Source organism: Rhinatrema bivittatum, chromosome 1 (genome assembly GCF_901001135.1).
Source record: "Rhinatrema bivittatum chromosome 1, aRhiBiv1.1, whole genome shotgun sequence".
NCBI classification, from domain to species: domain Eukaryota; kingdom Metazoa; phylum Chordata; class Amphibia; order Gymnophiona; family Rhinatrematidae; genus Rhinatrema; species Rhinatrema bivittatum.
In genome coordinates this window covers 705,233,487-705,250,164 of record NC_042615.1, presented here as the reverse complement: position 1 = coordinate 705,250,164, position 16,678 = coordinate 705,233,487, and the positions used below count along the sequence as shown (strand labels likewise).

The following is a 16,678-nucleotide window of genomic DNA, read 5'->3' as shown; positions in this document are numbered from 1 at the left end:
TGATAGCCAAATTTTGGTGTCAACTTTTAATTTTTCTCAATCAATTACTGGGGATTTCCCTTCCCTTGAGCCCGGAAACAGTGCTATTTCAAGTTGACCTCCAAGTTTTTATACATAAAGAGGAGCACAGGAGTCTTATGGTAAAATGTTAATTCAAGGCATTCATTCGATTCTGGTGGTTTGGAAGGAGGCAGGTCCTCCCTCCTATTGGCAATGGTGCCCAGCTGTCCATACGATGACGATGGAATCGATGGCTGCACGCTACTCCTTTCCTAGTTGTAAAAAGTTCCTTGCCATCTGGGACACCTACCTACAAAATCTACCGGGCAGAGCGCGAACTTTAGCTCTGAACCAGTTGTGAAGTGGGGGTAAAGAGCCCTGCGTATGTCTTGGATGTAGGGACTCTGTGGGCCTAGGCTTTTTTTTTTTTCTTCCAAGGTTTATTTTTCCCCCCAATGGATTTTCCTAATGTTCATACTGTTACTCCATATGTTTGCTGTAACAATATGTGCCAACCTTAGGGGGGATTGGGAGGGTTGGGAGGATAACGAGTGTTAACTTCTGGTATTTGATTACCTTTGAATGGTATTATTCTGCTCTATGTATTAGATAATGGATGAATGTAAAATCCAGACGCTGCTTATGTATATTGTTGGCTTTTGTTTATCAAATTATACATAAGATTGTACATGAAAAGATATTCATAGTATTCCAAGGCAAAAATATCACAGCAACATGTATATTATTTTTACATGCACTGCATTGGTGCCAACCTGAAACTTCTGCAAAAAAGATATTAAACCTATTGTAAAATACATTTGATGTGAGCTTAGCCCTCAGAAAGCCATGAGTAAACTGAATAACAATATAATAAATCTATTATGATGTATTTTATGTTTATATTGTAATCTGCTTAGTACAATATGTTTGCTATAAGCATCCTAGAAATATTTTAAATAAATAAATAAACCTCCCATTCCAAAACAGCACTAAAAGCCAGCACTCAAGCAGTATCAACCCTGCCTTTGAAAAGACACTACAAAATGACACCAGATTCGAAAACCACTAATATACCTCCTATTAGGAAAACAAAATAAATCAGGCTGCTGTCTCTCTAAACAGAAACTATATGCCAGCAAAATTTGTCCCTTTGATCACACATGTAGAACAGATGGATCGACACCAAATATAGAATAGATAAACCAGAAATGTGCAGATAAAAACTAAACTGGAAACTGCATGAAGCCAGACCTGTTTGCAGTTCAACAGTGGAAAAATAGAAACACCATCATTTCTCATAAAAAAATCAAGGAATATAACACTAATCATAATAGTAAAACTATACTAATAGAATAAATATTTCAAAATGGCTGAACAGGACATCAACATTTTTTTACATGTTCTCAAAAAAAACAAAATATTTCAAAACAACTCAAATAAGATTCATCAGTTAAATCTAATAAGAATAAAAAAAATTCCCCCGTTTCCATACCTGATATCTTTTGATTTCCAGTCACCCTAAAATTGTTGTGGATTGGGGGGGAGGGCGCACAAACTTTATTCTCTCTCTCTCACACACACACATACACTGTCACATACACACCCACATACATACTCGTATACACACCCACAACCTCTCTCACAGATACTGACACACTCTCAGGCTCGCTCTCTCTCCCCCACCCCACACACAATATCTTACTCCCCCAGATTCTGTCATACACATTCTGTCACTCACTGGCTCCCTCACACAAACCCACACATACGGGCAAGCTCCCATGCATTCTCACACTGCTCCCTCCCACCCCAGGCATGCACACATTCATTCTCACCCCCACCCCCAGGCAGGCACCAATTCATTTTCTCACACACAGGCAGGCACCAATTCATTTTCACACACACACACACACCAATTCATTTCCATTCCTCTCTTGCCACTGTCACTGCTGCCACGTGGCTATTGGGGAGGCGCTGATCGCAGCTACCGGCACCGAAGCTGGTGCTGCTGCTTCCTCTGTGCAGGACCCGCGGTATTAAACATTTGTGGGACTTCCAGTTCCTCCATACTGATCTCGTACATTGCGAGATTGGCATAGAGAAAGTGCTACTCTTGCACATTCCCAAAGATAACATATGCCAATCACTAAAAATTCAAAAATTATTTTTTTACCTTGCTGTCTGATCTTAGTTTTCTAATCGGTTTGTCATAGCCTTTTTTTTCCCACCTTCTCTTTCTTGGTCTTTTGCCAATTCCTTTTATAGGGTCTCTTTTTTTTTTTTCTGTTTCTTTTCTCTCCACCTGTCTTCTTCCCTTCTTCCTTCAAACACACACTCAAGCTCTCATTCTCACATGTCTGTTTCTCTCTCATATGCACACTTTCTGGTTCTCTTTCTCACACACACACTATCTGGTTCTCTTTCTCAGGCTCTCACACTCAATGCTATCTCACTCTCACATGCTGCCTCACTGAACATACAGGCTCCCACTTCCACTCAGTCTCTCAACTTAGTCTTATATACACACACACACACTCTACAGATCCTCAGCCTCTCTCACCTCTGGGCCTCCTCTTCGCGGGTTGCCATGGGATGGGCTCCGTGAGGTGGGATACACGGCAGCCCTGCTGCCGGGCCTCCTCTTCTTGGGCAGCCGTAAGATGGGATCCATGGCAACCATGCCACAAAAGCAGGACACAGCTCCTCTTCTGCATGCGGTGGATGCTCCTCCTACTTCCTGCCTGTGTGGCTCCAGTAATGTTTTTCTTCTGGAGCCAGGCAGGAAGGAGGAGGAGCATCTGGAGGTGACTTTTTCTTTGGGCCGTGATGGCACCTTGGCCCTACCGATCTTCCTGCTGTTTACTGCCTCCCCCCCCCCCCCCCCCGCCCCGGGTATGCCACTGAGGTAACAGTGAACTGGGATGCTAAGCGATAGCTGGGAACAGGAGGAAATCCTTCCAGTCCATGATCGCTGCAGGATACCTCCTTTTGAAGCTTGGTCGGCACACTCTGATGTCAGGCGCTGCGGGGGGAGAGGGGAAGACAAGCAGCAACAATGAACTAGGAGGATAAGTGTAGCAGGGAACAGGATAAAATCCTTCCAGTCTATCTGACTACCACAGGATATATCTCCTTTTGAATGGGGGGGGGGGGAGCCAAGCAGCAACGATGACCTGGGAGGGTAAGCGGTCAGAGGTGTACCTAGAGTATTTGGCACCTGGGGCAAATATTTCTTTGGCACCCCACTCCTAATATAAATTTTTAAATTTCCTAAACATCAATAAAATATTTCAAAACAGCAGCAACATCAAATAACAACCAATAATTAAAACTAAGGATTTAAAAAATCTCCTGCTCTCCATATCTGTCATCCTAAGATTGTTATAAACTTGGGGGCATGCATGTGCACACACACACAATATGTTCCATCTCTCTCATACACACATACATATGATTTGTGAGAGACAGAGAGGGGAGCGTGTGTGTGTGACACACACTTTCTCTGTACCTCTCTCATACACACACTTCCTCTATCTCTTACACACACATGCTTCTTCCATCTCTCTCTCTCTCTCACACTCTTCTGTGTCTCTTTGAAATGCTAACACACGTGTACACACACACAAGCTTTCTCTCTCTCTCACACATGCAGACAAAAACTGAATGAGAAACCACAAGCCAGATTCTGTTTGCAGTACAACAGTGGAAAAGCAGAAAATCACTATTCCTCAAAACAGTACAACCAAGAAATATAAATCAATCAGAATAGTAAAACCATACTAAAAAATACATATTTCAGAACAGCTGATGAATAGAATATTATTCAATAATTAGAGGCTCCTGTGCAAATTTTTAAAAATTTCCTAAACATTGATAAAATATTTCAAAACGCATCAAATAACACCCAGTAATTAAAATTAATAAGGATTTTAAAAATCCCCCTCTTTCCATACCTGTCACCCTGAGATTTATTTATTTATTTATTTTAAGTTTTTCTATACCGGCATTCGCAATAGATATCGCATCATGTCGGTTTACAATTAACAAGTGGATAGGTAACAAACAAGGTAAAAAACTAACATTTATCTTATTAATAATAATAATAATAATAGTTGTAGTAATAATAATGATAAAAACATTAAACAAGAGAAGGTTAAGGTATGCAGTTACAATAAAACAAGGGAGTAATACAACTTGGAGCATAGAAAAGAAGCTGGGGATTAAATAGAGAGAACGTAAATGTCAGTCAATGTGCTTAAAGCATTAATGAATTGTCCTTGTGAGGTAGGGATATTAATTATGCGGTAGAGATATTAATTACCATGAATAAGGCAAAGTCTGAGCGCCTAGTTAATAATGGAATAGGATCAGTTTAGTTCAGGAAAGGCTTTCAGGAATAGCCACGTTTTGAGTCTTTTCCTGAATGTGGGCAGGCAGGGTTCCTGTCACAAATCTGGTGGGATAGAGTTCCACAGTGTTGGTCCTGCAGTGGAGAAAGCCCTGTCTCTGGTGGTTATGTGCCTCATGGATTTGGAGTGTGGTACTTGTAGTGTTTCTCTATAGGACTCTCTGACTGGTCTGTTGGATGTAAATTTTTTGAGAGGAATTTGGAGGTTGAGCTGAGAATGTTGATGAATAGCTTTGAAAATAGTGGTTATGGACTTATATATGATTCTGTAGTAAATTGGCAGCCAGTGTAGGTCTTTGAGGATTGGTGATATATGGTCTCTTCTCCGTGTGTTAGTTAATATTCTCGCAGCCGTGTTTTGAACCATCTGAAGGGGTTTCGTGTGAGATGAAGGGAGACCTAATAGCAAAGAGTTGCAGTAATCTAGTTTAGAAAATACTATTGATTGCAGAATGGTTCTGTAGTCATGAAAGTGGAAGAGAGGTCTTATTCTTTTTAAGACTTGGAGTTTATAGAAGCAGTCCTTAGTAGTTTGATTTATGAATGCTTTTAAGTTTAACCTGTTATCAATGATAGCTCCCAAGTTTCTTACTTGTTGAGTTTGTAAATTGTGTGGGGGATTTGAGTCGGTGTTACTTTTTTCCGATGAAATTAGGAGGAGTTCGCTTTTTGAAGAGTTTAGTATTAGATTGAGGTTGGAGAGGAGTCCATCAATTTTTTTAAGACAAGTTTCCCAGAATTCTAGGGTTTTGCTGTAGGATTCTTTGACGGGGATGACTATCTGGACGTCATCTGCATAAATAAAGTGTTTACGGTTTAAATTAGTTAGCAGTTGGCAAAGAGGGAGAAAGTAGATATTAAAGAGTGTTGGTGAAAGGGAGGAGCCCTGTGGAACTCCCGTAGATGAAGGGTAGTGTTGAGATTCCTTGTTGTGAATTTTGACTTTGTATTTTCTGTTCCCTAAGAACGATTTGAACCACGAAAGTGCTGTTCCTGTTATTCCGATGTTTGCTAATTGAATTAGTAGGGAGGCGTGGTTAACCGTATCAAAGGCAGCTGAGAGGTCCAGGAGGATCAGTAAATAAGTGTGACCTTTATCCAGGCCCATGATGAGGTAGTCGGTCAGGGAAATTAGTAGTGATTCAGTATTTAAAGCTTTTCTGAAGCCATATTGGGACGGGAACAGAATTTTTTGTTCCTCGAGGTAGTCTGAGAGTCTGGAGTTAACTAATTTTTCCGTTACCTTAGCTATGAATGGGAGATTGGATATAGGACGGAAATTGGTAGGATCATTAGGATTTAAGTTGGGTTTTTTCAAGAGCGGTTTGATGGATGCAATCTTCAGGTCGTCTGGGTAGATTCCTTGTGCTAGGGAGCAGTTAATAATGTCTGTCAGAGCGTTGGAGATTGTGTCTGGTATTAGCAGGAGAAGTTTGGAAGGGATGTGGTCTAATGGGTGAGATGAAGGTTTCATTTTCTTTAATGTAGAAAGTAACTCAGTAGTAGTGATGGGTTCGAAGGATTGTAGAGTAATGTCTTTGTTGTGGTGGAAGTATGTGTTGGATGGCGTTGAAGTGTTGGTTCTCAGCTGTGTTATTAGGTTGGATATTTTGTTGCTAAAGAAGAGGGCCAGCTCCTCTGCTTTTTCTTGAGCTAAGTTGGCAGGGATGTCAGGAGTCGAGGTTTGTGTTAAGTTAGATACATAGGCAAAGAGGGCTTTGGAATCAAAGATTATGTGATGGATCTTCTGTGCAAAGAAATCCCTTTTTGTTTTTAATGTAGCGCTTTTGTATTGGTGGAGTGCGAGTTTGTAAGCAGAGAGGGAGGTCTGTGTTGGTGTTTTCCGCCATTTGCTTTCCTTCTGTCGTAGGGAGTGTTTAAGATTTTGAAGTTCTTCTTTAAACCACGGTTGTCTTTTGGAGGTGTTGTGTTTGAGTTTTTTTGTTACCAGCGGACAGAGATTGTTAGCTGCTGTTTCTGTTATCTTGGACCAAGAGTGGAGGGCTGAGTTGGGTGAAGAGATGTCTATGAGTGGGAGTTCTGGGCCAAGATGATTGTGTAATTCCTCGGAAGTGCAAGATTTCCTGTATATGAATTCCGGTTGTGGGACAGGTTTTCTGCTTGATTGTTCTAGCAAAAAGGTGGAAGATATTAAAGTATGGTCAGACCAGGGAACAGGTTGGCATTTGGGTGAAGTTGATTGAGAGATGCTAGGGTTTACAAATATTAGGTCCAGGGTGTGACCTGCTCTGTGGGTGGGTTTGTTTATGATCTGCTTGAAGCCTATGGCCGACATGGCGGTTAGGAAAGATTCGCAATTGGTTGATAGAATGGGGTCGTCGACGTGAATGTTAAAATCTCCCAGTATTATGGCGGGATGCTCCAGATTTAGGTAAGTTGTTGTTAATTCTAGTATGGGTGATGCATCGGATTCTAGAAGGCCTGGAGGAGCATAGATTAGAAGAATTTGCAGACTGTCAGATTTGAATAGGCCTGTTTCTATTTTTGAAGGTGAGTTAATTGGGAATTGAGTAATTTTTAGCTCTTTTTTGGCTGCTAGGAGGATACCTCCACCCCTTTTCTTCTTTCTAGGGATAGAGAAGATATCGTAGGTTTGAGTTGGGAGTTGGTTTATCAGTGCAGTGTCCATGTGTTTCAGCCATGTTTCAGTTATGGCGCATAAGTCTGGATTTTTGTCTAAGAGCATGTCATTGAGTATTAGTGTTTTCTTGGAGAGCGATTGTGCGTTGAATAGTATCAAAGAAAAGAGCGCTAGGCCTAAAGTTTGGGTGAGCGGGGAGATCATGATGGGGATAAGGGATTTGTAGGTGGGTGGGCGTGAGATCAAAGAATGGTTTCCTGTGAGAAAGGTCCTGTGCTGGAGGATTGGAATTGGGAGGCCCATGGTCATAGAGGTCAGCTTGTAAATGTAGGGGTGTATTGTATTAGAGTGCTAAGTCTTGATTTCTTGAGAGGTATGTAGGGTGAGAGCAGGATGGGTTTGATGATGGTTTGAAGACTGGTAGTGATGTAGAGTGGTTTGATAGTAATGTGTGATTGGATGAGAGGCTGCTGGATGACGACTGGATGAGAGGCTGCTGGATGACGACTGGATGAGAGGCTGCTGGATGACGACTGGATGAGAGGCTGCTGGATGACGACTGGATGTAGGGATTGCAGGGAGGAAGTTGGGTGAGTGTCTGCTGGAAGAAGGATTGGATGCGTGCTGGAGATTGCAGTGCAGAGTGCTGGTACTGGTGTGTATTATCTCCTGGCTCTGGGACGCTCCAAGGAGCGCGCTAAGCCCCTTAGGTCGCGCTCCTTCAGGCGTGCGACGCCGTCGTGAAGATGTTTGATTTAAAGGGTTTCTAGCTGCTCTCTGATAGGCCAACTGCCGTACCGGGGAGCGGCTAAACTTACCGCGTGGCATCGAGGTTTTTCTGTCCCTTCCCTCTCCTCTCCTCTTTCTTATTGGAGTTTGTAAAGGTTTGAAAGTTGTGACGTCAGATCCTGTTTTCGGGCTGAATCCTGCCTCCTGGCTTCTGATTGGTGGCAGCGGGAGGTCGGCCTGCTTGCGGGTCCCACGTGGCCTGCGGGTTTGGAGCGCAGGTTAGCTGGGGCTGTAATCGGTGGTCGGCGGGGCTTGGATCCCGGACGGGGCGGCGCCGACGGTGCAGAGATGGCCGGCAGAGAAGTAGGTGAGCCGCAGGTTTGGAGCGCAGGGCGGCTGGGGCTGCGATCGATGGTCGGCGGGGCAGGGTCCTGGACGGGGCGGCGCCGACGGGGCCGAGATGGCTAGCAGCGAGGCAGGTGAGCACGGCAAAGGGACTGGCCGGAAGAGCGCGCCCAAATTTAAAGGGCTTTTTACCTCTTTTTTTTTTTTTTGTTTTTACGTCAGTTCCTGTTCTTCCTTTTCGGGCCGAATCCTGCCTCCTGGCTTCTGATTGGTGGCAGCGGGAGGTCGGCCTGCTTGCGGGTCCCACGTGGCCTGCGGGTTTGGAGCGCAGGTTAGCTGGGGCTGTAATCGGTGGTCGGCGGGGCTTGGATCCCGGACGGGGCGGCGCCGACTGTGCAGAGATGGCCGGCAGAGAAGTAGGTGAGCCGCAGGTTTGGAGCGCAGGGCGGCTGGGGCTGCGATCGATGGTCGGCGGGGCAGGGTCCCGGACGGGGCGGCGCCGACGGGGCCGAGATGGCTAGCAGCGAGGCAGGTGAGCACGGCAAAGGGGTTGTGAAAGATTGTTGTGAACTTGGGAAACACACACACAAACCAAATATGCTCCTTCTGTCTCTCTCTCACATACATGCTTGGTGAGAGACAGAGGGCGCTTGAGTGTGTGTATATGTGAGAGACAGACACACATGCTTCCTCAGTCTCTCTTTCTCACAATATATACTTCCTCTGTATCTCTCACACACGATTCCTGTCTCACCCACGCACACATACACGTTTCCTTTCTCTCACCCTCCACCCCCGCACACAGGCACCCTCTCTCACATAAACACCCACAGGCACTCATGTTTTTATACACTCACCTTCTCATACACACAGAGGCATCCTCATACACATGCACACCCACGTACTCTCCTATATAAACCCACGCAACCCCTCATATACTGGCACTTACTGTCACAGGGCCTGTCTCTCCCTTCTTTGGCCGCCAGCTCTGGGAACATCGGTAGCAACGCTGGACCTGTTCTTTGGTGCAAAGCTAGCTCCAGGAAATACCGCTGGCGATGCTAGCCTCTGCCACCTCAGGTCCTTGCTTTTGCTGGCGGGGATTCCCCTGCCATGTCGCTGTTCCGCGCCTCTGCAGGACCTTCCTGCCAACAGCAATGGTGCCCCTTCCCCTTTTGCCACCCGGGGCGGACCGCCCCTCAACCCCCTTGGTACGCCTCTATAAGCAATCGCCAGGAACAGGAGGAAATCCTTTCATTCCCTAATGCACTTTATTGAAACAGGACTGTGCTGCTGTTTACAGTTTAGTACTTCAGAAGCATGTGGCATGTGTTGTAGATAACTTGGCAACATATGGCATCTGGATTACAGAAAATCTTCCTAAGGGAGAAAAGAAATAATTTATCACCACCACCCAGTTATAGCTGAGTTAAGGTACATGGAGTTCAGGTGACTTATCTCAATCTTATTCTCCAAAACCACTTCCGTTGGAAATCTTAAATTCAGAAGTATTCAATGTGTACACCTTTTTTAGTCTCTTACTCGGCAATTGAGCAAAAATCTGGCAATTGTTCTTTTCAGAATAGAGACACCATCATACATGATACCATGGCCTGTGTGAGTAGTACATTATTCATTGTGGCCTCATTATAATCACAAATCTTTGTGTGCCTTTTTTTATATATTTGAGTAAAATAGCATTCTTTTATAATGCTTATTCAGTACTTATTCAAGTCTTATATTTGATTTTTTGAAATTTTTGTCTCCCAATACAGTGGGCTGTTTTTTTTTTTCTCCCAGTAACTATGCTCAGTACAATGCTATAACCACTGAACTGCAGTAGATTTAAAAAAATGGATTTTGAATTGAATTTGAGTTGCATAAATGTTTCTTGAGCAATATTTATAGTGGATGTTTGAAAGAAATCATTGGTTTTTTCCCCTGAATACCTAGAGACAGGTTTATAGACAAATCTATGGCAAGAAGTCTCTTGATATGTGACATCTGAGGATTCAGACACATATTAATGAAGCTGAAATACCTTAGGGAGCCTCATTTAATGGCTGAATCATCTTTATTAATGAAAATGTTTTCTTGTAAACATGGGTCTGGAGAGTGAATGAGTTAGTAAAGATTACATAAAGACAGAGCATAAAGAACATGAAAAGCTCACAATCATTTTTTTTTTCTTTGAATAGCAACTGTTTAACTGCCAATCACTACACAAACTGAGTGCGCCAGACAATGATCTAACAACATTGCCAGCATCCATTGCAAATCTCATTAATCTCAGGGAACTGGATGTCAGCAAGAATGGTAAGTTGTTTTACTTAATGCAATTGGGTGCAGATAAAGGGCAAAGCTTTATCACTCTACTAGAAGTTATTAATTATTGATTAGCTGCTATTTTTGGAAAATATTTTTTGTGATCTTTATTGTTAAACACTACAGCAACTAAATTTTCTAAATGAGAAACAGTTCATTCTGTACAGTCTGGTGCTGGATCATTTAATTTCGGTGTCTAAGAAGAGACCAAATTGTTTACACTTTGGCATACACTGCATATAATGGTATGATGGATTGAAATGGGTGACAGATTGGTCTGAAATACTATAACACTAGTTTTGCAAATTATTATTAGTATTGAACAACTATTAGTTGATACTGACTGCTGTAATTTCATTAAAATTCATTCACTGCAACAGAATAATAAACTCTGGCATTAAATACTGGAAAATGTTACACGCATTATTACTTGTAGACAGCATTTAGACATGTATAGATTTTTTTTAACCAATTTGATATGTTTAATTTTTGATAGACCTTCATACGTAGAACCAGGGTGCTATGCTGAAGAATGACTATAAGCAACATCCTTAGTATAATTGGGTTATGTGTTCACTAACTTAAAAATAAACCATATAAATGTGAATCAAAATTTGTATCTCTTATAAAGTGCATTCAGAAAGTACTCGGACCCCCTTCACTTTTTCCACGTTTTGTTACAGCCTTATTCTAAAATAGATAATATGCATTTTTCCCACTCCTCAATCTACACACAGTACCCGATAATGAAAAAGCAAAATCAGGTTTGTAGAAATTTGTGCAAATTCATGAAAATTAAAAACAAAAAAAACAAAAAACTTGAAATAGCACATTTATATAAGTGTTCAGATCCTTTACTCAATACTTTGTTGAGACATCTTTGGCAGCAATTACAACCTAGGGTATGATGCTACAATCTTGGCACACCTGGATTTGGGGATTTTCTCCCATTCTTCTTTGCAGGTCCTTTCAAGCTCTGTCAGGTTGGATGGAGAGCGTCAATGCACAGCTATTTTTGGGCCTCTTCAGAGCTGTTCAATCAGGTTCAGGTGTGGGCTCTGGTTGGGCCACTCAAGGACATTCACAACTTGTCCTGAAGCCACTCCTGCATTGTCTTGGCTGCATGCTTAGGGTCGTTGTCCTGTTGGAAGGTGAATTGTTGCCCCAGTCTGAGGACCAGTGCCCTCTGGAGCAGATTTTCATCCAGGATCTCTCTCTACTTTGCTCTATTGATCTTTCCCTAAATCCTGATTAGTCTCCCAGTTCCTGTGCTGAAAACATCTCCATAGCATGCTGCCACCATCAAGTTTCACCATAGGGATGGTATTTGCTAGGTGATGAGTGGTACCTGGTTTCCTCTAGACGTAACACTTGGCATTCAGGCCGAAGAGTTCAGTCTTGGTTTCATCAGACAAGCAAATCTTGTTTCTTATTCTCTAAGCATCCATTAAATTCCTTTTGGCAAACTCCATGTGGGCTGTCCATGTGCCTTTTGCTGAGAAGTGGCTTCTGTCTGGCTGCTCTTCCATAAATGCCTGATTGGTAGAGTCCTGCAGAGATGGTTGTCCTTCTGGAAGGTTCTCCCATCTCCACAGCGGAAATCTAGAACTCTGTCAGAGTGATCATTGGGTTCTTGGTCACCTCCCTAACCAAGGCTCTTCTCCCCCAATTGCTCAGTTTGGGTGGGCAGCTGTAGGGAGAGTTGTGGTGGTTATGAACTTCTTCCATTTAAGAGTGATGAAGGCCACTGTGTTCTTTGGGACCTTCAATGCTGCAGCAATTTTTTTGTACCTTTTCCCAGATCTGTGTCTTGACACAATCCTGTCCCAGAGGTCTACAGACAAATCTTTAACTTCATGGCTTTGCGTTTGCTCTGACACACAGTGTCAACTGTGTGACCTTATATAGACAGATATGTGCCTTTCAATTCGTGTCCAGTCAATTGAATTTATCACATGTGGACTCCAATCAAGTTGGAGAAACATCTCAAGGATGATCAGTGGAAACAGGATGCCACCTGAGCTCAATTGAGTGTCATAGCAAAGGGTCTGAATACTTATGTAAATGTGATATTTCAGTTTTTTTTAATTAATATGCACAAATTTCTACAAACCTGATTTTGCTTTGTTATGGGGTATTGTGTGTAGTCTGAGGAGGAAAAATGCATATCTATTTTAGAATGAGGCTGTAATGTAACAAAATGTGGAAAAAGTGAAAGGGACTGAATACTTATGACTGCACTGTATCTTTTTATTTCCCATGTTTCTTGTACTAGGTGGTCAAAACTCGAACCTATTATATAATGCTATGCATTAAGTTCAGTTGATTTCTTGATTCATCACATATTTTAGTAAACCACGGCATTGTGCAATAAAAGTTTATGGGCTAACACTAAAACAGGTTAAAACATAAGCATGCTACAGTAAAACAAACATAAAATGAATAAACAGAATCAACAATAGAAACAAGTATAATATACTAAAACAAGTTAAATTATAAGCATGCAACAATAAAACATAAAATAAATGATAACAGCAGGAGAAAAGCAGAAAAATGCCACAAAATCATAATTTCATCACCATTACATAAAGCAATGGTGAAACTTACAGCTACAGAGAATAAAAGGGGCCTAATTAGGTTGAAAAGTTAAGGCTTTCCTAAATTTAAGATGATCGATCTTTCTCTAAGTGTAAGACCAGTGGGAAGAAGTTCCAAAAACTTGTAACTAAGTAAGAAAAGCTAACTTCCCTGGTTCTTTCCAGCCTAATGTCTTTTGGAGAAAGCAATACTAATTCTTGTTGAGCAGAACACAGTAGATGCCCAGGTTAATAGGGAATTTATAAGGTTGAAAAGAGATGGGTGAGGGGTTCCCATCGCAGGGCCTTAAAAGCCAAGCACCCAATCACAGATTGAATGTGTAAAACACTGGGAGCCAGAGCGAGTCTTGTAGAAGAGGAGCGTCATGATCATATTTTCTATTCCCAAAGATTAATTTGGCAGCTGTATTCCTGACTGCCTGAAATCTTTTTATCTGTATAGATAAGTCATGGAATAAAGTGTTACAAAGTTCAGTTGTATCAAGATTAGAGAGTATGTTAGGGATTTAGGATCTGCAGAATCCAAAAATGATCTGAGTCTACAAAAAATATGAACTTTGCATCAGATGTGATTAGAAAAGTCAATAATGGATCCATTCTGATTCCTAAGACTAGTGATATCTGTCTTGAATAGGAGAAGGAAACTGTAGAAGGGTATTTCTTAGCGAACCACATTGCCTCAGATTTTCTTGAATTGGCTTTGAGAGAATTTCAAATAATCAGCTACTTGTATCAGGTAGCTATTAAATGAATTCAGGGAAGGTGGTGACTCAGCATCACAGCTTTTGATAATCTGGATATCAGCATAAAAATAGCTTGTGACTCCTAAACTTTGAATCAGGGTTGCTAATGGTGCAGGGTTCAAATTAATGAAAGGATGGATCTTTGGGGAACAACACAACTAAAAAGACATTGTGGAGTTCCAAGCAACCCAGTAAGATCTAGATGCCAAGAATTTAAAACAGTTTAATGATTGGGCACAAATTCCTATATCATGAAATAGATTTAACTGCTTTTCCCCTCTTCAAAAGTAAACTGATCTCACTAATCAGAGCTGTGAGTGCAGTCTCTGTACTATGGCCTTTTCTGTAAACAGAATGGTTTGATGCAAAACAAGTGTATTTTCTAAGAAGCTAGAAAGCTGAGACTGGGCAACCTTCTCATCCTTAATGAGTGTAGGGAGATTTGAAATTGGGCGATAATTATCAGGAACGTCTGGATCTAAATGCTGCTTTAGTATAGGCCTTACAACTGTAGCTTTAAGTAATCGAAGCAAAGCTCCAAGTTCCAAACTGGAGTTAATGAAGGGAGCAAACCCAACTTGAATTTGAAAGGCAGACGATCAGTAGTTGATGAAGAAAGATTAATTTGTTTTAAAATAATTTGTAGGTTTGTGGGAGTAACTTCATTAAAAATCAACAGCCTGCTTATAGGAATTATTTCCTTTTGTGAAGTAGATGGTAATTCAAGGGTTTGTGAAGAAGGGCCTGGAAGAGACTCAGCCCTGATTAGACTTTTCATGTCGAAGGCACAGGCAAAACTATCTGCAGTCAGTTTGGAAAAGAAAGATTTAACTGACTGAAATCTAGAGATTTGAAACAGCCTAAACAACTATTTTAGGCCTCTTATCTGCCTTGACAAGTATATTTTTATAATCTTTTTTTGCCAGCTTAACTGTTAGCAAATTAGGGCAGAAATTGCTCCAATACGTTTTAATGTTTGTATTCAATGAGAACACTTTTTTTTTCTCACTAAAGCTCTTCACATATAAGGTCTATTTTAACCTAACACGGTTCCTGTGTTTAGAAACTTGCTGTGTGCATCAGGAGTAAACTCTTCAATTCAAGCTTCACTATCTGTACGTTGAGGCCTTCACTGTGGGGAAAATGTAATTTTAAAATCATGCCACTAACAGACCAATCAAATTGCTCAAATTCAGAAATTGAGATTAAACTAGATAATGTTCAAAGCACACCATTTGACATAGCACTCCGGAGTGAAACCCAACATTGTCCTTTCTTATTAAGGAACTTCTCCTAGGTGAAAAGCTAATATGTCAATTGTCCAACCTAAATCCCTAAATTGATGATCCATAAATAAAGGGATTCAGTATGAGAGCCTGTTTTTTTTTTTCTCAGTATTTAAACAACTTCTATTTTCAATTAGGTGTGTCCAAACAAGTTGTTTAGTCCATCCCATATATTTTTCAACATCACTGTAGAGCATAAATGCAATCTGTGCAGAACATGTTTGATGCAATCCAGATAAAGTAACATACTTCAAAATTAATTTGCAGAGCAAATGATGAAAGTTTTGCATGTACAAAGTTTTCCTTAATGTTACAATCTCTCATATGAGGTGTTTTTACAAACTTTCAGGCTGATGTTATATGGTGCGCTGGCCACAGCTCAATGCGCGGTTGGACACACATCGTAGACACGCGTCATAAACCCAGCACAGATCTGGCGTTAATTTCTGAGCATCCAAAAAAAGTGTACAGAAAAGTAAATACTGCTTTTTCTGTACTTTTAGGGCTATTCCTGATTGATCCTTTTCATTGACATTTGTTAGTGAAAGGACCAATTCCCTTTCAGGACAGCCTTCAGACATGACTGTGAAGGAACCAATTGGCAATAAGTGAAGGAATGAATGAATCAATATTAGTGTTGGGCCATTCAAAAAATTTAAAATTATTCATCTTTGAGTAATTTTTTCTATGTTGTAAATTATTATTCAAAGACAGGCTTTTATTATCTGAATAAAGTGCAGAATTGTTTTTTATTTTGAGCAGAACTCCCCCAGGAGTTAACAGGCCTCTAAAGCCAAGTTGCAGATACAGAACATGTGCCTTCTCAACATATAATAGATATCTTGCAGTTCTTTGGGGGGGTTCCCTGAGACCTTTTTTGTCTCATCAAGTAAAAATTGAATATTTGAATAATCAAAATTAAGCATTACTGTATGATAGGTTATATAACTAAGATTAAAAAATAGTATTAAATTATGCCCCTGCCAGCCCTGACAAGCTGACAGGGATATTAGGGAATGAAGAATTTCAACATTCAGCAATGCCATCTCTTGTTCTCTGGCCTATTCATTTTGTTTTTGTCCTGAGGAAACTCCTGCAAACTAGTCAAGAAATATATTTAGTCCAATAAAAAGATTTCTCATAATCCTTGCAGAATGCCCACTCTGTTTCCAGTAGGATTACCTTCATTCATGGCTTCTTTAATTAAGAACATAAGAACATAAGAAAATGCCATACTGGGTCAGACCAAGGGTCCATCAAGCCCAGCATCCTGTTTCCAACAGTGGCCAATCCAGGCCATAAGAACCTGGCAAGTACCCAAAAACTAAGTCTATTCCATGTAACCATTGCTAATGGCAGTGGCTATTCTCTAAGTGAACTTAATAGCAGGTAATGGACTTCTCCTCCAAGAACTTATCCAATCCTTTTTTAAACACAGCTATACTAACTGCACGAACCACATTCTCTGGCAACAAATTCCAGAGTTTAATTGTGCGTTGAGTAAAAAAGAACTTTCTCCGATTAGTTTTAAATGTGCCCCATGCTAACTTCATGGAGTGCCCCCTAGTCTTTCTACTATCCGAAAGAGTAAATAACCGATTCACATCTACCCGTTCTAGACCTCTCATGATTTTAAACACCTCTAT

At 41.2% G+C, this 16,678-nt stretch overlaps 1 protein-coding gene across 5 annotated transcripts in view; it reads left to right on the top strand.

The window, feature by feature from the left end:
• The window catches only part of ERBIN (erbb2 interacting protein), a 716,810-nt gene that overhangs the window by 258,031 nt on the left and 442,101 nt on the right, over positions 1-16,678 (top strand). For all 5 annotated transcript variants that reach the window (XM_029576039.1, XM_029576020.1, XM_029576010.1 and 2 more), the window contains one exon: positions 10,280-10,397. In XM_029576039.1, the coding sequence (XP_029431899.1) occupies positions 10,280-10,397 (118 nt within the window). The remainder of the gene's footprint in view (positions 1-10,279; positions 10,398-16,678) is intronic.